Source organism: Mytilus trossulus, chromosome 10, assembly GCF_036588685.1.
Source record: "Mytilus trossulus isolate FHL-02 chromosome 10, PNRI_Mtr1.1.1.hap1, whole genome shotgun sequence".
In the NCBI taxonomy this organism is placed as follows: domain Eukaryota; kingdom Metazoa; phylum Mollusca; class Bivalvia; order Mytilida; family Mytilidae; genus Mytilus; species Mytilus trossulus.
In genome coordinates this window covers 53,036,803-53,061,491 of record NC_086382.1, presented here as the reverse complement: position 1 = coordinate 53,061,491, position 24,689 = coordinate 53,036,803, and the positions used below count along the sequence as shown (strand labels likewise).

The 24,689-nt window shown below is 32.2% G+C and overlaps 2 protein-coding genes across 2 annotated transcripts; both read left to right on the top strand.

Moving 5' to 3' along the window:
* Window positions 1-1,998: 1,998 nt before the first annotated feature.
* LOC134687617 (uncharacterized) lies at window positions 1,999-5,251 on the top strand. The gene is made up of 2 exons (XM_063548050.1): window positions 1,999-3,111; window positions 3,426-5,251. Exon 2 carries the CDS (start codon window positions 3,427-3,429, stop codon window positions 4,603-4,605), a length of 1,179 nt encoding a protein of 392 aa, XP_063404120.1. The 5' UTR covers window positions 1,999-3,111; window position 3,426; the 3' UTR covers window positions 4,606-5,251.
* An 8,904-nt stretch (window positions 5,252-14,155) lies between these two features.
* On the top strand, window positions 14,156-15,602 carry LOC134687615 (uncharacterized). Its single transcript, XM_063548048.1, has one exon. It carries the CDS (start codon window positions 14,877-14,879, stop codon window positions 15,495-15,497), a length of 621 nt encoding a protein of 206 aa, XP_063404118.1. The 5' UTR covers window positions 14,156-14,876; the 3' UTR covers window positions 15,498-15,602.
* Window positions 15,603-24,689: the final 9,087 nt, after the last annotated feature.

Genomic DNA, 24,689 nt, shown 5'->3' with positions numbered 1-24,689 from the left:
ATTTTCACACCAAAATTGTTTTTGAAAGAGCATGGTTTTGAATTTGAAAATAGTTCATCGTTTCTGAACTCATATGGTGAGCACAGTTTTTTTTTTTAATTAAGGATGCTGTTTAATTTATGCTGTATCCTGTGCTAATATTTTGTTAGCTCAGCTGTCAACAGATCCTTTCCAAGATAAAATGTATCTTAAGACAAAACAAAATGAGAACAACAGGTAAACATTTAGGTTATACTTCCTGTCTCTAACCGAGTATAAAGTGTAGCACTTGACAAGTAATAACAACGTATCATATTACATGTATAAGGTAAGTAGTATATTTGATTTTTTTTTTCTCAGTATAATTGTAGATCATATTACTCGAATAATATATGTAAAAAACTCATCATAGATACCAGGAATAAATTTAGTATATACGCAAGACGCGCGTTCCGTCTACAAAGGACTCATAAGTGACGCTCGAATCCAAAAAAGTAAAAAAAAGGCCAAATAAAGTACGAAGTTAAAGAGCATTGAGGACCAAAATTCCTAAAAGTTTTGCCAAATACACATAAGGTAATCTATGCCTGAGGTAGAAAAGCCTCACTATTGCAAAAAATTCAAAAATTTGTAAACAGTAAATTTATAGATATAACCATATCAATGACAATTCATGTCAGCACAAAAGTGCTGACTACTGGGTGTGTGATACCCTCGGGGAAATAAATCTCCACCAGCATTGGCATCGACCCAGTGGTTGTAAATAAACTTATCATAGATACAAGGACTAGATTTAGTATATACGTCAGACGCGCGTTTCGTCTACAAAAGACTCATCAGTGACGGTCGAATCCAAAAAAGTAAAAAAGGCCAAATAAAGTACGAAGATGAAGAGCATTGAGATCCAAAATTCATAAAAGTTTGGCCAAATGCAGATAAGGTAATCTATGCCTGAGGTAGAAAAGCCTTAGTATTTCAAAAACAAATAAAAATTTGAAAACAGTAAATTTATAAATTTAACCATACCAATGACAATTCATGTCACCAGAAAAAGGGCTGACTAAATGTATGCTTGTGATAACAAACCATAAACTGCGCATTTTGTTATGAATATCTTGGTATTAGTGTTACTGTGGTGGTTTATTGGTCATGTTATGTATCTTATATTTATTGAAGGATGCGTTGTCCATACATATTGTCACATTGTTGAATGGTATTTATTTTGAATGCATTTTTTTTTTTTGGGGGGGGGGGGGAGGGGATGTCAATTCTTTATGGATACATTTACAATCTAGAATTTTGTCCTTACGAAAGTAAGTTTAAAACGTTTTTATGATAAATATACATTACAAGATTAATGTCTAAAAAATATAACTTTTTTGTATGGGGTTCAAAAACTGAGAAGGGCGAGGGTTTACCGAATACCAAAAAAATATTTTTCTGACACTGACGCACGGTCAACGCTTTTACAACCATATGAAGTTACCATAAGAAGCATTCAATTCTTAAATAAAAAACAATATATGGTCAATTTCAGAAAAATATAATAATTGCATTGTTTAGCTATGATCATGAAAACACGAATTTTATAATTGTTTTATTTAATTCACCTGTACACTTTATTGTGGGACCACGTGTTATCATGAATCGAAAGTTTTATTGAGTGATGCAATGGCTTTAAGAATAACACGTGATGTACAGTTAGCCAATCAGAATAAAGCATTATAATGAAACATAAAATTGAGAATGGAAATGGGGAATGTGTCAAAGAGACAACAACCCGACCAAATAAAAAACATACATATAATGTAATTATTGTAAATTATATAAATACATTGATAAATATTTAAATTGTAGATTTGACTTCGAACTTATCATCATCCGTTAATGAACCTTTGATTGTAAAGAAAAGTGTTCCACGATGAAATTGACATAGCACAAAACTATATTTAGGAAATAAGCACAACTAGTTGCAGCATAAATCAGAAAGGTCTTGCCTGTTTTGTTTGAAAAACAGAATGATTTATTTCATTCTGTCTATTTTAATATGTTTTTGTTTCACCTTTTTTTTATTAATTGATCTTATTGCACCTAGCTCTCCTAGATACCACTTTAAACAATAACTTTAAGTTTATTTAATTCCATTCGTACTTATTTAAAATGCATTTCTTATGGGATCAATTGCAGTTGGGCGTCATATTTGTGACTATGAATAAACACCTTTGAGTGCAAGTTTTGGTGTTGACCTTGCTTAAACGTACCGGACCTGTCAAAATCTGTAGATACCGGTTGCACCATTATAATGTAAACTAATAGAGTAAATGTCGTGCGGTCTTGATATGAGCAGCTTATCGAACCGATGGTGTATTGCACATTCCGATTCATAAAGTCCTTTAGCAGCGAGGTATGTGTAAGGGTCCTCTTAAAAGAATGCGATCTTTCATCTGAAGACAAATTTTAAAGTCATTCATTTTTGTGATAATCTAATGAAACAGTGCATCACTTATAAAGTGAATTCAATATGTAGCTAAATTATTACACGGATAAATATCAATAGATATAGGAAGATGTGGTGTGAGTGCCAATGAGACAACTCCCCATCCAAACAACAATTTAAATAGTAAACCATGATAGGTTAAAGTACGGCCTTCAACACGGAGCCTTGGCTCAAACTACCTTCAGTTAACAAGATTACTTTGAAGCAGTACTCCACAACAAAATGTGCGACCACCAACCAACTCAAATAACAAATGTCACTATCCACAAAATGTACCTCAAAACGAGTATAACAAAACAGAAATCGTTATCTGGTTGATCGTCGTGGAGTATATATATTTAATCTCATCCTTTATAAAGTTAAATCACAAAAATACTCCGTGGAAAATTCAAAAAGAAAAGTCTCTAATCAAATTGCAAATTCAATAGCTTGAAAGCAGCAGACGAATGAATACTAACTATGATTTTCTGGACTTTGTACATGAATTTTCTTGTAGACAATAAAAAAAAAAAAGAAGACAATAGTAGATTGAACCTAGTTTTATTGCTAGATTAGCCTCTTCACTTGTATGACAGTTGCATCAAATGCCATTATATTGACAACGATGAGAGAACAGAACAAAAAAGACATTTTAGGTAAAAATGTCAACAATAAGGGTTCAGCAGTCCACATTATGTCATAATCTCTATTACTACAAAAACAAACAAATATGTAAAAAAAATAGCACAAAGAGTCATACAAAAGAAGGACATTATCAAGAATGAAAGGCAAAAGTCACGACAAATGGGTATCACCAAAAATAGACTATGCAGTAAAAGTAATATCCATATATTTATATAATATTAAATAAATGAATACTACATTTTATAACGCATTATTAATAGTATAAACAACGTCGATACCAAGATTCTATACTAATTAAACATTCCTTGATTTTTAACTTTACTAGCATGGCTTCATACAAGGAACATAGTGAGAACACACCAGAACTACAGCTAATTTCATTCAATGATGATGATAGCAAGAGCGTTGTAAAAACTTCTGACACTAAACCGACAGGTTTCAATGCAGATGAGAACAAAACTCCTTTCCAAGAACTGACCAATCCAACGGATGAGAAAATCTTAAGCACTAAATTGTCAGATATTTTCATAGCAAATAAGTCTAGCCAGCTTCCGTGCGATGCAGATGGTACTAAAGAGAACTCAACAAAAACGGGTGTAACTGTAGAGGAAAAACATTCATCTTCGTTTGAGGTTTTTCAATATGTTGGTCCGGATCCTATTGATTGGGTAATAAAATTTGATCCAACTTTTGCAATTACAGAAATTATTCTTGTAAATTCAACTAAAGCCTTGATTTTCAACACGTTAAAACTGATGCTCATTGACATAGAAAAACAATCTGTGCTTGTTGAATACAACATGGAAGAATATTGTTTCTCTGATGTACAATATGTTAATGATGACCGCGTTTTATTCAGAGACTTGATGGAAAACAAAGTAGTTCAATTCGATTTAAAAACAAAAACATCACACAATTTGATAGATGTAAATTATGATACCAATAACACTTTTCGACATAAGATTAACGGGTACATGGTTAGGAAATCAGGCGACATTATTTTATTTGTCACAAAGAAAGAAACCCGCGCACTTTTATCACGATATGTATCGTATATTCAACTGTACACTATCATCGGTAGCTTTGTTCGTGAGCATAAATGTCAACAAGATGACGAAAACGTTATTGGTGATGTTGTTGCAACTGTAGAAAGTAAAAACGGGAATATATGCGTGATAGCAGAAAAGGGTACTGATGCAAATTCTAAATATGTAGTGGTGCTTGATTCCAATTTTGAATTGAAGATCTGTTATGAAGGCAACACACTCGATGGTTCGACCTTTCTCCCTACGTCCATTGCAACAAGTAGTAATAACAATATATGTGTATTACACAGAATAAGTGAAATAGAAGTCATTGATGAAAGAGGAAAGTTTATTGGATATATTCCTACAAAATCAATCCTTCCCGATGGCCAACCTTGCAGAATTGCTATTAACAGCGATAATAAAGCTTGGGTGGTAACCACGTACGGTAAAATTGTTTGTTTACAACTTGGGTGTTAATTCAGTCAAAGACTTGTGACATTGATATAAACAGTATAATTAAACAAAGTAGTTTCGCATTTGCTCCTTCAAAGAAGCCACTTAATATAAAATTAAATTTCAAATAGGCAATTAACTGAAAAATATAAATACAATAATGAGTCACTTTATCTGATGCTACAATTTTTTAAACAGCCTGTCTAATAGAAATACGAAAAGTTATCCAGGATTGTGTTAACTGCACCTTTATTATATGAAAAGGGCAAGCCAGCTGTATTTTTATAGCTAACATCATACACAATTTGTCGATCCTGACCTTGTAGTAAATTATTTACGGAAAAGCTTGTCATGTTTGTTGTCTGTGTCTCCACTTAAGACAATAGATATACAGGAAAGAAAACAGCATCATTTTGTATAATTTGTGTTTTTATTTTGTTTAAATATAATTTTGCACAAATTAAGTGTTTTCGTCTTCTACGTTATAAAGAGGGAGTTCGGAAAAAAATATCAATTACAAGGAGATCGTAATCCGGATCTTCGTAGATTGAAAATCTCTTGAGCGTATACACGGTGTCCAGTTGCAAGCGTATCTCAAATTATGTAGGAGCATTCTATTTCATAAAATTATGTTATTGGTCTCAATAAAACTAGAATTTTGAGTAAATTACATATGCAATACTGTATTGTTTTCTTTCGGTTTCTTGATTGACAACATATTTGTTACATTTAGAGGACGTGTTTTCAATAAACAATCGACCTTCCCATGGAAACAATTTGTACACCTCATCTTGTCGATTTGTTCCATTGTTCATATGTGAATGACATCATGCAGGAACTTCCAAGGAAGAAAGAAAAGAAGTTATAGCAGTACCCTTTAATTTCATTTTACGCTATATAGATGATGTTCTCCAACTATATATTTCAAAATTTGGTGACTATGTTGAACACATCCATCCCATCGAACTTGAGATAAAGATGCAACAGATACAGTTAGGTCTGCCTTATATCTCAACTAACATTTAGAAATTGATATTAAATGAAATAAGGGTCGGTTGGATAGAAAACTTTACGACAAGAGATGCTTTTAGTTGATTCCCAATTGTGGATTGCATGTCTGTGTAGCAATACTCAAGCAACACCGGCATATGAAGTATATATCTCACAGTTGTGTTTCCTATGATAATATCATTTATAGTGTTGCTGCTCACAAGGAAGCTATTAAACAAAACCTTTTAAGTTATAAAGTTGCAATTATCCCTTCGTAAATTTAACGGACGCCATCACAAGTTGGTTGACAGTTTTGGAACATCTGTTTAACAGATGGCACCGGATATGGTCGAATTGTCGTAATTAAAATATCCCAATCCCAAGAAAGTGACCTACCGCATTAGACATATCACCGAGTGGATGAGCAACACGACGGATGCCACATGTTGAGCAGGATCTGCCTACCCTCCCGGAGCACCTGAGAACACCCCTAGTTATTGGTGGGGTTCGTAATTATTAGTTTTTCTCTATATTGTTTTGTGTACTACTGTTTGTTTGTCTTTTCTTTTTCGGCCATGGAGTAAACATTATTGAGGTAATAAATCAACGTTATCATTGGTATGGTTACATTTGATTTATAATTAGATATCGAATTTTTTTGAAATACTAAGGCTTTTCTACCTCAGGCAAAGCTCACTTGGCAAAACTTTTAGGAATTTTGGTCCTCAATGCTCTTCAACTTCGGACTTGATTTGGCCTTTTTAACTTTTTTGGATTCGAGCGTCACTGATGAGTCTCTTGTAGACGAAACGCGCATCTGGCGTTTATACAAGTTTTAGTCCTAGTATCTATGATGAGTATATTTACGTAAAGCTAACGATATATTTGGCTATTTGCCGGTTTATTTTCGACTAGTGAATTTAAATGTCACTTTGGTAACATTCGCCTCTCTTGCCATGCTGGCATTTGACATATGTACAGTTGTGTTAGACGGACAAAAATAAGTTGCTGCTGGTGAAATTTTCTCAACCCCGACAAAATTCATATTACATCTGTATTTCTTATGATATGAATGTGTATATAGTACTAGTCCAATAGGCATTACAGAAAAGTTATAAGCAAAAGTATGAACGATACACTTTGATTTATATTGGCCAATGAATAATTAGGCCAATGTACCATTAGTTGGTTCTGATACAGACTTTAGACCGTTGGTTTTCCCGTTTGAATGGTTTTACACTAGTAATTTTGGGGCCCTTTATAGCTTGTTGTTCGGTGTGAGCCAAGGCTCCGTGTTGAAGGCCGTACTTTAACCTATAATGGTTTAATTTTTAAATTGTTATTTGGATGGAGAGTTGTCTCATTGGCACTCACACCACATCTTCCTATATCTATTTATAAAACATCCGCCTTTGCCCGAATATTAAACAAATTTAACTGCAAATTTATCCTGAACAAAAGAATAACAATGTAACAATGATGCAGCACTTGTTCTGACTAGTTTGTTTATTGATCGTCTGTGCGAATTACAGCACGGTACAGGCATGACAGAGGAGGCAAGCGAAACAATAATGTCCAACCCAAAATTGTAAGATCTACAAAATAAGTCAACATTGCTCAATAGAGGTTATTGTCCTAGAATGATGTGTTTTACCTTGTTATGTTTTGTATTTTTGTTCAATCATAGTACTGTTAAAAAAGCATATAAAGTCATTATGAAATATAGACCGAAAATTAATGGCAAAATAACTTTTAATTCTGCTAACTTCTCTGTATCATTCTTTCTGTTCAGAAATCTATGAAAACGTAAAGATTGGTCATGATCCAAAATTTCCGTGCAGTACATACCCTTTGGCAATAGTGTCTAGAAACTGAGAATGGTTTTGACAAACAATCTGCTCTTTAAATTATAAATCTATTTATTTCACTGTTTACAAAACTTTGAATTTTGAAATACAAACCAAGGATGTTTTTCCGCAGGAAATTCGAATAGACTTCTTTCACTGTATTTGGCAAACGTTTAGGAATTTTTGGTCCTCAAAGCTTTTCAACGTTGTACTTTATTTGGTCTTTTTAATTATTTTGTATTCGAGAAAAGTGCGTCTGGCACAAATACAAAATTGCAATCCTGCATGGTATCTATGATGAGTTTATTTAAATCAACCCCACTTGTACATGTATACAGTATCATACATGTATATTGCACTAAAATAATAACTCCATGACTGTTGTTTTGTGATTTACCGTCAAGATTTGTTCTCTCACTTTTTAAGTTTTCACTGATTTCTATTGTTTTTGGTTTAAGGTCAACCTTTGTTGTTTATATTTTGTTAAACAGTTTTTATTATCATAACGATCTGAAATTTCAAAATCATTACAGCAATGTAGTCTATTCGTAATGTGAACATGTGATATAATATCTCTGTACTGTTGTATCTTATGGTTTATGAAATAAGATTATTATTGATAATGATATCAGTTGCAGTTAGTAAAATAGATTGTTTTGAATAATTAATTAAGAATGTTGGATATTATTACAAACAATCTTGTAAACATAACGTTGCAAACCAGTCTTTCGTGAAAAGAACAACTTTTTCAAGGAAATTTGCAAGTATCTTGGTTATAACAAGGACAAAAATAGTGATACTTTACAAATCCTTTTTCCATTTTCTATTAATTTGAAAGTCACAGTCAAAACGTAACATACAATTTCAAACAACATTTTGTTGAGCAATATTCTCATGAAATACTTGTTTTAAGGCTATTTTTTTTTTTGAAATTGATGTTTCAAAACATTCCAGCTATTTTTCTTTGTAGATTGTTTAAATATTTTTTTAATGATATAAAAAAAACTTCGTTTCAATGCACTTCTATGTGGAATAAATCGATTTTAATTTCATGCGCAAGTGCTTTGTACATTTTCACGAATCGATTTTATCAATCAAAGCTAATTATTGGATCACATAATAATTAACTTTAAAATGATTGCAAATAATAATCTTTTTCACCACTTTATAAACCTAAGTACCATTGTGCAACTATTGACAGTTGACAATAATGGGTATTTGCATAGATTCGAGTTTCAAATTTCATTGTTGATGCAAACTAAAAATTAGAAGGTTTTATTCAATACAGAACGGAAGTTTACTTTAAAAACCATTTATGATATGTTATTCTATTCTTTTCTATTTCATTTTTAATTAATTTTATTCATTAGTATATTATTAATTTGGTACTGTGGGAATATTAGAATTTAAGAATAGAAATATTTTGCATGTTGCCAAGACTTTACCCCTTGTCTCTTGTACTGATACTAACAAGTTCTATGCACATTAAAAAATCTTCGTAACATCTACATTCATTAGAGGAGAATAAAGGTGCTAATAAAAACAAAATAGCCAACCATATCCATCATCATATTATTGTTCTGACTAGTTTGTTACATTTGTACCCTGCGAGAATTACAACACGGTACAGGGGAGGCAAGCGAAGCAAAAATATTTAACCCAAACTTGTAAGATCTACAAAATAAGTCAACATTGCTCAATAGGGGTTATTGTCCTGAATGATGTTTTAACCTTGTTTTGTATTTTTGTTCAATCATAATACTGTTGAAAAAAGCATATAAAGTCATTATGAAATATAGACAGAAAATGAATGGCAGAATAACTTTTGATTCTGCTAACTTATCCACATAGTTCTTTCTTTTCAGATATCTATGAAAACGTTAAGACTGGTCATGAGTTTACTCCCTTTAGCTTCATTGTAGCATACATTTCAAAACAAGATCCAAAATTGTAGCGCAGTACATACCCTTTGGCAATAGTGTCTAGAAACTGAGAATGTTTTTGACACACAATTGTTCACTGCTCTTTCAATTATAAATCTGTTTATTTTACTAAAATTGAAAATGGAAATGGGGGATGAGTCAAAGAGACAACAATCCGACCAAAGGAAAAACAACAGCAGAAGGTCACGAACAGGTCTTCAATGTAGCGAGAAATTCCTGCACCCGGAGGCGTTCCTCAGCCCCTAATCAAATATATACTAGTTCAGTGATAATGAACGCCATACTAATTTCCAAATTGTACACCAGAAACTAAAATTAAAATAATACAAGACTAACAAAGGTCAGATGCTCCTGACTTGGGATAGGCGCAACAATTCGGCGGGGTTAAACATGTTTGTGAGATCTCAATCCTCCCCCTATACATCTAGCCAATGAAGAAAAGTAAATGCATAACAATACGCATATTAAAATTCAGTTCAAGATGAGTCTGAGTCAGATGTAACCAAAGAAAATAATCAAATGACAATTATACATAAATAACAAGTGAAACTGCGAGCTACTGCTCACTGATGATACCCCCGCCGCAAGTGGATAATATTAATAGTGTAAAAATATGCAAGTGTTCGGTAAACAGGACGTTGTCGAGTGATGAATCTGAAAACGCATCACACGGTATAGCTGACTTATATAAATCCTGAAACCAAATTTCAGAAATCCTTGTATTGTAGTTCCTGATAAAAATGTGACGAAAATGTTCAACTTGGCTATCATGTGTAAAATCATACCAGTGTTCGGTAAACAGGAAGTTTTCAAGTGATCAATCTGAAAACGCATCACACGGTATAGCTGACTTAGATATACCCTGAAACCAAATTTCAGAAATCCTTGTATTGTAGTTCCTGAGACAAATGCGACGAAAAATAGTCATGGGACGGACGGACTGACTGACGGACTGACGGAAGGACAGACAGAGGTAAAACAGTATACCCCCTTTTTCAAAGCGGGGGTATAACAACAGACTACTAGCAGTTAACTTACATGACAGCTACAGACTTCAATTAAACTGATTGAAAGATTAGGATTTCATCATATGAATATCAGCACAAAAAACTTTGAATTTTGAAACACTAAGGCTGTTCTTCCTCGGGAAATCCGAATAGATTACTTTCGCTGTATTTTGGCAAACGGTTAGGAATTTTTTGTCCTCAAAGCTTTTCAACCTTGTACTCTATTTGGCCCTTTTAACTATTTTTATTCGAGGAAAGTGCGTCTGGCACAAATACAAAATCTCAATCCAGCATGGTATCTATGATGCACTAAAATAATGACTCAATGACTGTTGTGTTGTGATTTACCGTCAAGATTTTTTTCTCTCACTTTTTAAGTTTTGATCAATGATTTCTATTGTTTTTGGTTGTTCAAAGGTCAACCCCTGTTGTTTATATTTTTGTAAACAGTTTTTATTATTATTACGACCTGAAATTTAAAATCATAACTCTATTCGTAAGGTGAACATATGATAAAATACCTCTGTAGGTTGCACTTTGTGAATACAGCTGTTTCTTAAACCACGCCTCTTTTGGGGAGATCTTGAATATGCATAGAAAGTTAAATGTGTTTACATACTGGTTCCCAGTAGTGCTCTCTGTGTTCCATCTCATAAAGACATAACTTGGGAATGTTACCAGTAAATATACATGTGTATATTGTTCACATTGAAATTTGTGGTAACCCTTCATTCGAGGTAGAGGTAGTTAAGAAAATTAGTATTAGTTTAAACTCTGAAAAGTTCAGGTCATATAAACGTTGAAAATATGCCGCACAGCCCTATGTTTTGACCTTTGAAAAACAATTGTTGTGCATATGAACTTTCAATTCTAGGATAAGTTTTTTTTCATCAAAACTTGATAGTAAAAGTGGTACAGTTTTAGTCGTAAAAGGAGTTCATATGGGAAATTGCATTGTCAAAATTTACAGAAATCCAACCTGTACTGTTGTATTTTATGGGTTATGAAAATAAAGATTATTATTGACAATAATATCAGTTGCAGTTAGTAAAATGGATTGTCTTGAATAATTAATTAAGGAAGTTGGATACTATAACAAACCATCTTGTAAGTAAACATAACGATGCCAAATCAGTCTTCCGTGAAAAGAACAACTTTTTCAAGGAAATTTGCAAGTATCTTGTTAATAACAAGGACATGAATAGTTATACTTTACAAATCCTTGGTCATAGCATTATCTATTAATTCAAAAGTCACAGTCAAAACGTAATATACACTTTTAAACAACATTTTGTTGGGCAATATTCTTATGAAATACTTTTTTTCGTCTATTTGATTTTTTGAAATTGATGTTTCAAAACATTCCAGCTATTTATATTTGTAGATTATTTAAATATTTATTTAATGATATAAAAAAAAAACTTCGTTTCAATGCACTTCTATGGGGAATAAATCGATTTTAATTTCATGCGCAAGTGCTTTGTAAATTTTCACAAATCGATTTCATCAATCAAAACTAATTATTGGATCACATAATAATTAACTTTAAAATGATTGCAAAGAATAATCTATGTTCACCACTTTATAAACCTAAGTACCATTGTGCAACTATTGACAGTTACCAATAACGGGTATTTGCATAGATTTGAATTTCAAATTTCATTGTTGATGCAAACTAAAAATTAGAAGGTTTTATTCAACATAGATCGGAAGTTTGCTTTAACCATTTATTATATGTTATTCTATTTTATTTTATTTTTATTTTATTCATTATTATATTATTTTTTTGGTACTGTGGGAATATTAGAATTTCAGAATAGAAATATGTTGCATGTTGACAATACTTTACCCCTTGCCTCTTGTACTGAGAGTAAAAAGAATTGGTTCTATGCACATTAAACAATCTTCGTAACATCTACATTCATAAGAGGAGAATGGAGATGCATAAAAAACTTTATTTCCAACCCTATCCATCATCTTATCAACTTTTTCAAGGAAATTTGCTAGTATCTTGGTTATAGCAAGGACATGAATAGTGATACTTTACAAATCCTTAGTCATAGCATTTTCTATTAATTTGAAAGTCACAGTCAAAAGGTAATATACACTTTTAAACAACATTTTGTTGAGCAATATTCTCAATATTGTCTAGTGGCAATTCTAACTCTTAACGAACATCTTGGTCGAACAACTTTATCAATGCAGTAGCTGGAATATTCAACTGACTATGTTTGCTGATACCCGTATTTTTATTTAAGGGCATAAGATACAGTTTTGATCCTGTATTTACAAGTTCATGAAAATTTGCAGATTTGCTATTTTTTGCCGGATTAAATCAAATATGTTATAAAAAATATACCTTCATGTGCTACTTTTTGAGTAAAATGAGGTCGAAATTTTGTATATTTGCTCAAAATTCAGATTTGTGGCCGTAATTTCTTTTCGAAAGAAAGACATAACTTTTTTGTTATAAAAGATAAACACAAATTGTTTTTTGTTATAAAAGATAAACACAAATTGTTTTTTGTTAAAAAATCGGTAATTTCTGTATTTTATAAATATCCGTAAAAAATATGCATTTTTTTAATCAGAAATAACTCATATTTATCAAATGTTCATGAATTGAGGAATAAACGTCAATTTTTACTGCATGTTTATCAAAATTAAAAAAAATCCTCTATTTACAGTTTTATAAAATTTGGGTCACATAATCTCCCTGCAAAATGAAACAAAATGCCGTTTTGAAAAATAGGGGTCCATGAACTCGTTTTCAAATTAAATCAGTTTGAATGATAAAAATCAGTCGAAAAATGCATCTTTTCCCGATATGTCACAGTTTGACGTCGCGAAAATAACAAATTACGTTAGCAACGTCATAACCTACTCTGCAACTGTATCGTATGCCCTTAAGTCTAAACACCCTTTTTATCTTGTTGCTTGGTTGCTGTCTAATTGACGTAAGCAAACATATATATTTATACTTTTTTTTCATTGTTAGGTGTATGTATGTCCTTCTGAAGCCGCATTTGTACTCAATAACGTTTTTAAATACACTCAAATAATGGTAAGAAGCTTGCGGTTTTTATGAGGTAAAATTCATTGATCACAAACCTAATGAAGTATATACTAGTACTTAATTTGGTTTATGACAGCAATGGTATATCTTAATCGAAAATATTTTAAAGTCCTTTTTAACTAGGATTAAGTTGCATTTTTTGGTGGGATTAGTATCTAAAAGCATATATGACACTGTACGTAATCGCTTGCCGCTTCGTGTAAAGATCGACATTGCGATTATGATTATTGTATGTTTAAGATTTTTCAAGACCCCAAGATTAAAAAGATATAACATAGACACAATACATGTGTTACACGAGGTCATATTGAAATAAATATAACATCATGTAGTGTGCATTTATGATATACATGATATACATAAGTGCATATGCATGTAAATATATACACGTCAATAATTAAACAATGCATCAATTTCCTTGATTAAGGTAAACAATGGGTAAGTATTCTACTACGTCACAAACAGGCTAGACACCTCCATTTTATACTTAAAATTTACTTAACACAGGTTTCAGAACTATAGAGGTATTGTCCTTTCCCAGTCACAAAATAAATGTTAAAGTAACAAAATCAATACAAATACTTAATATTAAAAGCTTTGTATAAAATATATGTACAGTGTTGAAAATATTTAATGTGTTTATGCTTCCAGTTTCGCCAGTTACTCTGATAGATAAAAGGGGCGATATTGACTTACAGATATATAGATAGATAAAAGGGGCGATATTGACTTACAGATATATAGATTCATGTCGGACTATTTAAGACAAGAACGTGTAGTTATTAGCTTTTTATAAAGAAGGGGTATTTAATTATGTTCACGACTTATAAATATGTAATAAGTTTCTTAAGGTGAAATTGATTAACAGTTTAAGTTGTTTATTGATCGAGGCAATCGATTTGTATCTTTTGTTGAACATCTCATGAAACGTGGTTCAAATTTAAATTCGTTTTCAAAAGCTTAAACAACGATAAAAGGTGGATTAGAAAAGGATAAGGAAATTTTCATTTCAGAGTGCATCTGAGGTATAATTAATGGGAATCTCATATCTCAGTTGTTGGACAAACTTTTATATTATGTACATAGCCTATCAATCGTTTCCTGGCTTCGATGAATATGCAGTTTTGTAGAGAGTGAAATTTAAAATTCCATCGTATCGTTGTTGAATGTTGTGCTGACATAAATAAACATTAATTTTGTTAAATCATAAATCTCGAAAAACTTCAATATTTGAATAACGAAATACATTTGAAAACAAATTAAACGTGGACTTAAGAATGAGTTTACACAAGGAGCGATATAGACCGTTAGTTTACCTTTCATCCGAACACATTTAATAACTAATCTAATAAGAAGTTTATTGTAAAGCGCTTATATGGTAGAAAAGTGAGTTGTTTGTATACTCTTACAGTAAATATAAATCATGTGAATAATGTCTGTATCAACGTCCACGAGAGACTGGCAACAGAATGGATTATTCTCGCCAATCAAAATCAAAACGCCGCCGAAACCAGTGGTGAGAAAGAGACGAAGCTATTCACCATCTTGGATGAAACGGACAGAAATAAAACGAGAAGATCTGATGTCTAAAAAGCATGATCCGTTTTCACCAAGACCTAGTGATATTGTGGCTGGATTGACAGGCCGAAGTCTGAAATCTCCAGTGATTGAAAGTGCTTCAAATCGCCATCAACTATTAGAACAACAATATCAGGATCTACGGAAACTAATGGTAGATAGGAATGAACAAGAAAAAGTTCCAGAGGTGTCGGGGATATTTCGAAAAAGTGCTCAAACATTAAATGTGAGATCGGCAACTGACAAAACGTCTAAATCCGGAAAATCTATAAAATCTGGAAAGACATCCATATCCACACAGTCAGAGTTTTATTTAGGAGAGAGTCTATCTGTCAAAGATTTTTTACAAAGCAATGAGTACGGTTCGGACCATTTTTCTAAACATTTATCGTGTGTTAAAAAATTAGCAAAGAGATACCGCCGGAGTCGACAACCAAGAAGTAAATTCAAAACAGTAATAGAAATTTTTGAATGACTGGACGTTATGATTTGTTATTTATTTATCAAGGGATGTAGTTTTTATTCTTATCAATTTTGCTGAATTATGGAATTTGATAGAATTAAATGTTGTTAATTTAGATTTACGGTTCTTTAGATAAGGTAAGAAAGAATGTATACATGTACTATTAGTCTATAAGAGTTGGACATAGTGCAAAGTTTTACGCACATGATTTGCATTACCGGTACACTTTATAAATACCGATAAAAAGACACGAAAGGTTCTAAAAGGACAATAAAAATTCAATGTCTACTGGGTGTTCACTTACCCTGATAAGTCGAAGGAGAAAGCAACACCACCAGGGCAAATAACAGAAAAAATAGTTTACTCATTTTAAAACTGACTTCAAGAAAACAATGCAAATTAGGATTGTTTATCTCATTTTTGATTTACTTAGTATTGCAAGAAAATTAAAATCTTTTGGATTCAAATATATCATTTAAAGAGAAACATCGAAATTATTTAAAAAAAAACAGTTACTGAAGTCAAAAAGCTGAGTACATGTGTATGTCACCTACTAATAACAAAGTAAGAGGCATTGCATGATTTTCATCCAAACTGAGAAGCATTGTTAACGATAACTTTAAGAAACGAAGTTTAAAGTTGTAAAGAATTTCATGTTGACGTTATAATACTTTTCAAGTGCAGTCAGATACAAAACATGTACATGTATATGTGTAACAAACAAAGTAAGTCATTGTTGACACATAGCGTTATAAATCCTTTAGTTATACGAATACTGTTAAGATTATAATAACAATGTACACTGTACGTTCATGAAATAACAAATGCACTTAACTAAAAAGATTACAAGCAATAAAAGAAACAAGACCCAGATTTGAAAAAAAAATTGTTTTGTGTTTTATAATAGAACAGTAACATAAAAGCTTATTGAATACAAACTTAACAAATCAAGAAAATAACAGATCCAAATTTATTTATGACTAGGTCTTGTAATTCCACTTTTCCAGCAATAGTCCAGTCAATCTAGCACAGATTTGACTCTAACCCGAAAGTAATTGCAACAGAAGATTTTATAGTTTTTATCTTTAGCATTACACCCCAAATACACTCAGAAAAAAGTCAAACAAAATCTAACTTGAGGAAGACTAAAAAAAATCACCATTTAAAATTCCTATGGAGATTTGCATTGAAAAGGGAGATAACTCTAGCAAAAAAGGCAGAAATATCAAGAAAAATTGATACAAAATTATAACTTTACCGCTTCTATTCATCAGAATGTATTGATTCTTGATATATTAGCGGTCTTTAGAGTATAACAAACAACTCTAAATGTGTTTTCATATTTTTTATCAAGCTTTAATCTAGATTTCGTAATTCATCAGTTGACCATTTATTGAATTTTTCAACATGTCAATGTAAAGAATCTCAAATTTTACAAAAATAATTAAGCATGTATTCTTCTTTTTATGGTTTAAAGGTTCTTTAGATAAGTAAGTTGCTGAAAAAATATAATATACAGATATAGACAATACCAAATTTTCAAATTATTTTTTCAAAATGTTCACAAAGCTTCAAATTTGCATTTTCTTAAAATGAAAAATGCACAAAAAAATAAAACTACCCGTAACAATTCGCTTTTGTGCATTTCATGGGCTGAAGATAATATAATTTAGTCAAATACAAACTTATAACCCCATCAAAGTATCATACCTTACATAAATTTCAAGAAAAACAACCAAAAACTGACCAAAAAAGACTCATTTTTGCAAGAGTTATCTCCCCTTCCAATGTAAATTTCCATAGGAATTTATAATACTAATTTTGAGTTTTCCTCAAGTTAGATTTTATGGGACTTTTTTCTGAGTATATAAAGGGCATAATGCTTTAGATTAGAACTAAAATATTTTCTATTGCAATTAGTTTGAGGTTAAATCATAGTTTGACTGGACTACAAGGCAGCTCTAACTTATCTGGTTGACGGACTATGGTAGCTAATTACATCTGGGAATAAGTTTGTCCCATAAATTTCAATGGGTGATTTATGTTAAAAAAAATCAAATTATGATACATGCTGGCTAATTGAGGGACATTTCTTCAAATGGTCACTAGAACCAATCGCGATTTACCTTAGATCCGACTTAGTACAGGCACCATGCAATTTAAGCGACTGGACGAACACTTTTAAATTGCCCAAAAAGGTTTCATTGATAGGTTTTCACTTTTTAATCTACATATGTCTCTAAGTAAAACACAAAACAGAAATAAAATAAAGATCGACGCATAATTTTGAGATTTACTCAATTAACGTCCAGTGTCAAATATTTCGTGCATGTTCAAGATTAGAAAAAAAAGAAAATAAAAAATGCAATATGTACTAAGTTCAGAAAAGTTGGTCGACCGGGAAAGAGATATAGAAGTTGAACCGTCATTGGGAAAAAGAATCAAAATTTTTCTTTCAACAGGCCACAATCGATTCAACGTTCATTTTAACAGACGTGGTATACATATATGCATTCGATACAGCCAAACGGATGTCAAGCCTGATCAGGGGCGGGTGAAATCGAAGTTGCAACAGCTCTTGCAAGCCTATGGAGCCTAGCTGTCATACCTCAAACATGACTTTAATTCAATGTCTACAACAAGGTCGGAGACGACTACGTAAACATGCAGATTATATTACATAACATTACATAAGCCTATAAATGTATCAATGAGCTAAACGGGACAACAACAAACTATAATTGATAGTAAAAGTATTATACATAGACGGTGGAGTATTAAATTCAAAGGCAGATATTTAGGCCTAACGTATGATAAAAATTGTCAGAATCATCATATACCCTTAACGGCAAAGGGGTCAAATTAACCTACTTAATACATAAATTATATTTTTGTTTTTGTTTTCTTTGTTTGGTTGGTGTCCAATTCGCGCATGACTCATAATCCTGCAAATACAGCACCGATCGCGAGAACATTTTCTTTTTATCTTTTACGAATGGACATAACCTTTTTTTCAGAAACCAACTATGTATATCAATTTAACAAGAAGAAGATGTTGTTTTTTTTTCAAAAGATTGTGTATTTTTATGTTTTCAATGATTTTTAATTAAAACAAGTAGCCCTGTAGACTGTACTTAAGTTTTTGTTTGAAAATAGGGAATTTATTGAAATTTGCTATAATATAATTATGCATATATAATTTGGGAAACCATTGGAAATTTTGGAATTATTTTCCTCGTGCATAGCACTGGTCCCTTGTCCGGTTTAGATTTTATATGAGTTCTTTATTTTTATTATTATCATCTTTTAAATATATTTTGTATCGGGTTTGAATTTTAAAATATTTTGACCACAACGGTGAACAACACGGGGAATACAAATTTGATGTTGAAATTTGGATCTGGTTCAGTAAGATTGGTATTGTTAATGGGATGAATACCACGTGGTCTATATATCTGCTAGTTCTGAGTTAATTTCCCCAGGGATTCACAGCACAATAGCAAGTACTTCGGTTCTTGGAGTTTAGTATGGCGTTCATTATCACTGAACTAGTATATATTTGTTTAGGGGCCAGGTGACGGACGCCTCCGGGTACGGGAATTTCTCGCTACATTGAAGACCTGCTGGTGACCTTCTGCTGTTGTCTTTTCTATTTTCGGGTTGTTGTCTCTTTGACACATTACCCATTTTCATTCTCAATTTTATTGCATGAACATACGAATATTGTTTTATTGAAATTCGCTGCTACAAAGTGTTGGAAATAATTTGATAATAAGGAGTTATCATTTGTGTACATAACTCGCATTCTTTTACTGTTTGGTCTTTTTTCTATGGTTTTATCGGATGTTTTCATGTTGACATGTATTAGGTTCTGAATAATTAAAATATTTTCACTTCGAGCATCACTGAGAGGAAATTATTGTCAAAATGCGCATCTGTTGCAACTTTTATTCGTTAATGGTACAGAATAAGCACACAATTTCAATACACTTTCCTATAGAAATAAATTCAATTATTCAAAAAGTTTTGAGTTAGCTTATAACAATGTATTTAGAAACACCTATGTCCGCCCACAGTAATTATTGATCGTTGCTTTATGCAAATACCATATCTACAAAACATCTAACAAATAATTGATATTCCATAACTATAGAGGAATAATAACAGGAGCTAAGTAAATATTCACCATATTTTTTATGTATAGTACAAATACACAGTCAAATCTCAACGAAATTAAAAAAAAACATAAACTTGCTGCGGAAATATCTGATAATTTAGCGCTTTAATTCAATATGTATGTATTCTACAGCTAAATTAAGTCTTCTTTCAATGTATATTTTAAGAAGGAAATGGGATTAGAAGCATTAATTTAATCCATGTATGTATTTATGAAAGTAAGTTTACCCTAATTGACGATATCTTTGACTTGATCAGCACCAAAGTATTGGAAGTTAAATTACCTTAGGTGACTATATGACTAGGTCCGTCTGCACCGAATTAAGTTAACCTCATGTGACCATATTACAAGTCGTGTCTGCTAAAATAAAGTTTTCTTCGGGCAATTATACTTCTAGTTCGAATTCACCAAAGTCAACTGATTATATATTATAAGTAGGGCGGGCGATAGCAAAAACGAAAAAAAAGACACAAAACGCCCTTAAAACACTAATAAGAAATCTTAAGCAAATCAATTTCTTTTAAGATTCTAGATGATCTGAGATGCAATTGGAGAGTAAGTATATTTTACTTCGTTCGTGACACCTTTTGACCTCATGGGAAGTTATTCGGTGACAAGTCTGGTTCTTGTGTTGTCAGAAACGATTTATGATTTTGACTAAAACAAATTCATATAAATCCGCACACGGTCATCTGTGATACAGATATTCCATAATAGTCAACCAAATCAAGTTAACGGCTGTAAACAGTTTAATCAGACAACCGTTTTTTAGGTCAATTTGCGCCAGATTTCAGGCGAAAATATTAGAAGGTTGAACTCCACCAATGTAAGTTAACATTCGCCAGTTCAGATCACATACGTACGGAGTACGACGGATCTCAAGAAGTTATTTGCAATTTTCAATCAATAAGAAAATATGAAGTTCTGTTGGCTGTTTTCATCTGATCGTAAAGGTGCATGTAAGAAATTCGTCCAACTGAAACGAAAGTTTATTATTAAGAACACAGTGGTGATATGCTAGAATTTATACCTTTTTTTCAATAAAACATTAACAATTTGATCATTTTTTCCAATAAAACCTTGTCAAAGAAAGACGAAAATACCAGAGGGAAAGTCAAACTCATAGATTGAAAATAAACTGACATCGTCATGGCTAAAAGTAAAAAGAAAAGCAGACAAATAATAGTACAGAAGCCACAACACAGAAAACTAAAGACTACACAACACGAACCCCACCAAAAACTGGAGGTGATATCAGGTGCTCCGGAATGGTAAGCAGATACGGCTCCACATGTGGCACCCGTCTTGTTGCTTATGTTATTACAAATTCGGTAAATAGTCTAATTCGGTAGGTCACATTCGTGAAAAGAGATGGGTATTATAGTAACGACATAAGAAACATATCCGATATCATCCGTGAAACGGTTATGCCAAAACGGTCAACCAACTCGTGATGGCGTCCGTAAAATTTACAAAGGGGTGATTTTAACCACTTAGAACTCTTGGTTTAATAGCTTCCTAATAAGCAGCAATTCTCTATTAAGGAAATCATGATAGGAATACAAGCCCCGGGTAGTATCGTATCAATTGGGATATATATATACTCCGTAGCAGGTGCTGCAGGGATGTTGCTACATACATGTAGAAATGGAAAGTTCACCTTTGGGAACCTGTCAATTATTCAACATCTCACAGCAGTATACTACTGTTGTCTGTATTCATTCATCCCTTATTTTACTGATTTCAAGTTGCATTCACATTGTGCCATAGATCAAATTTATCCGGTCAGTGTATGTTCACTTGTGTTAATGTCTTCTGATTGAGTAAAGTCATTTTGATTGACATTTTAAAGTGTGGCTTTCTTTGTTGCGGAGAGTTGTTCCATTTTCACTTATACGACATTTTCTTATATCTGATGTTAGCATTAATAACAAACAGTAGGGAAGAACCATGCATACTTTTAGAGATAAATCCAAATATAATTGATTCTGCGATTTGATTAAAAAATAAATATGCCATTGCAGTTTCAATAAAACTTGGTTGGAACATAAAAGGTTCCACGTGTAGTATTACAACGACATATCTCTTTATACACTTAATAATAAGTCAACATAATGTTTACCATAAAGTTCCGTCTTCTTCAAATTTATAAAGTCGTTTTATTCAGAGACATTTGCAATTGACTTAATACAGAACTAACAACTGGCAGCTAACAAAGACCAATAAATGTCATGTTCAAGTAGTTTTAATAATAATGGTAAACCTTAATTCATTAAAATTTTCTGCAAATATTTAATACTATATAATTGTATGCTGCCTAAATTTAAAATACAGATATGGAAATACCAGTCCGGCTCCAAAAAACACTGTCAAAATCGGTATTTATTGAAGATTATTAAAAAGAGTTCTTCATTTATAGGTTTTCCCAACAGAACATGCTATACAGTTCGGCAACCCTATGTCGCATATTTCTACAAAACAAATCTATATATGCACTTGTGAATGTTACACTGAATAACGAATTCACTTATTGAGGAATTTAAGAGTATTGGATATGGGTATACATGAAGCAGAGTTATCTCTTATCCAATACAGCATCTATAGCTAGCTCTAATATTTCTTGCAAGCCGTTTTGCTATGTAATCCAACTTCTAGATATCTCATAAACTTTATAAGATATTTTCTCGTTTTCGGACAATATTTAGAAAAGTCTTAATGCAGTTTTCATGAAAATTTTGTGACTGTTTTCAAACTATTAGAAAAAGCTCCCTTTAGTTCTTTGTAAATTTCTGATTTGCATTGAAGAGTAATGGAACTTTGTTCGTTGAAAAAGTGACGGGCGTATCATGCGCTCATGGTGCAGCTCTTCATTCTTCTGGGTTTGATTCGGTCTGTTGCAACTGATGTTTTTTTTTTTTGTCCCTTTCGAATCTTCTCTTATTTTTGTAGTACCAATAATTCCGTTACTAGCATTTTCCTTGTAAATAAATCTCTGGTACTGGTAAAAGCAGTGGAATGATGCCCGTGGATTGGAAATCTGATAATTTTACTGATACGACGTAACAGCTTGTCAAATACCCAGTTAATCAAAATCAATAGAAAAAAAATGTTAGTCTACAGCATGTAAAAGACTATCCAAACAAATGACTATACATTAGAATAAAGTTCAAACTGTTTAAATATTTTTTTTATTTATTTAAACCAAGTATTTTTATAGTAAGACTATACAAATCCTTGTTTAAATACTGTATGATCGGTTAACTATCAATTCTATGTACTTATTCTGATAGGTTGTTTTTAGTCTTTCAAAAGGTTTCGAACATAAACGGGTTCATTATTGACATGATATGTCAGTTAAATGATCGTTTTTGGAATAGTCAAAGAGATTTTCTTAATTGATTGTGTCAAACCATTGTGTCAAATTCTCCAAAATCACTAGTTAAAATTGTGTTGTATCTTATATTTACAGCTAAAACCGTTTGTCATGACAGATACTCATCAATAAATACAATAACCCCGTCCAACAATCCCGTTTAAGATGAAACAAGTTACATAAAACATGAAGAATTGAGATTGATTAAAATTGAGAAAGGAAATGGGGAATGTGTCAAAGCGACAACAACCCGACCGTAGAGCAGACAGCAGTCAAATGCCACCAATGGGTCTTCAATGTAGCTAGAAACTTCAGCACCCGGAGGTGTTCTTCAGCTGGCCCTTTAAAAATATGTATACTAGTTCAGTGATAATGGACGTCATACTAAACTCCGAATTATACAACCAGGTAATTATACACAAGAAACTAAAATTAAAAAAACATACAAAACTAACAAAGGCCAGAGGCTCCTGGCTTGGCGGCGGGGTTAAACATGTTTATGAAATCTCAACCCTCCTCCTTTACCTTTAACCAATGTAGAAAAGTAAAAGCATAACAATACGCACATTAAAATTCAGTTCAATAGAAGTCCGAGTCCGACGTCAGAAGATGTAACAAAAGAAAATAAACAAAATGACATTAGTACATAAAATGGACTACTAGCAGTTAACTGACACGCCATATCCAGACCCAAATTAAACTGATTGAAAGATTATGTCCTCACCATATGTATATCAGGCACAATCCCTCCCGTTGGGGGTTTAGTATCATACTATCATAAAATATATGAGAAGAACTCTAACCCGAATAATTCAGTCGTTTATATATTCCGCTGATCTACGAAGGCTACATTGTGTTGGGAAAAATCGGACACGGAAAGGGCTTGAATTATTCGAGTTAGAGAAGAACATAACCCGTGTCATGCCAAAATATGAATAAATGTGTTTAGTTTCGATGCAAAGACCCTATAAGTGAATCAATATCAAAGCCAAACTATGCCATCTTTAATGACCTGACAACAGTATCGTAACTATATCCCTTCTTAATAAGTCTGTTTAAAGGTTTTGTAAGTTTTTGAGGTGAATACTGACAGTTTTGTGCTTTGTAAAGAATATTTGACTGGTCTGTTTCTTTAATATCTAGTGGCAATCATATTATGGTTGATCAAAACTATTCACAAACTCATTTTTTATAGATATAAGAAGATGTGGTATGAGTGCCAATGAGACAACTCTCGATCCAAGTCACAATTTGTAAAAGTAAAAGATAGTCTGATAAAGTGGATCGTTCAGTATTCACGAACAGTGCCAATATAAATTCCATAGGAATAACAGGTTTTTATAAGAGTGAAATTCTATTGCAAGGAATTATCTTCGAACCCTTGAAATATCGTCATAAGGGTAATTTTCAGCTCAGACCGCGTGGCATACACTGTACACAGATCAGCGAATATATTGTTCCAGCTCCAACCAAACTTAGTACTGTACATAATCAAGCATCCCAGACATTAAAGGGCATCGCCATATCAACACTGGTATCATTTTCGACCTGAAAGTCCACCATACCCATAAACCCTAATTAAGGTAGTTCAGGGGTATAGAAAAAAAATGACAGAATGTTCTAATGCTTTGTCAAATTGAAGATTTTACTATAT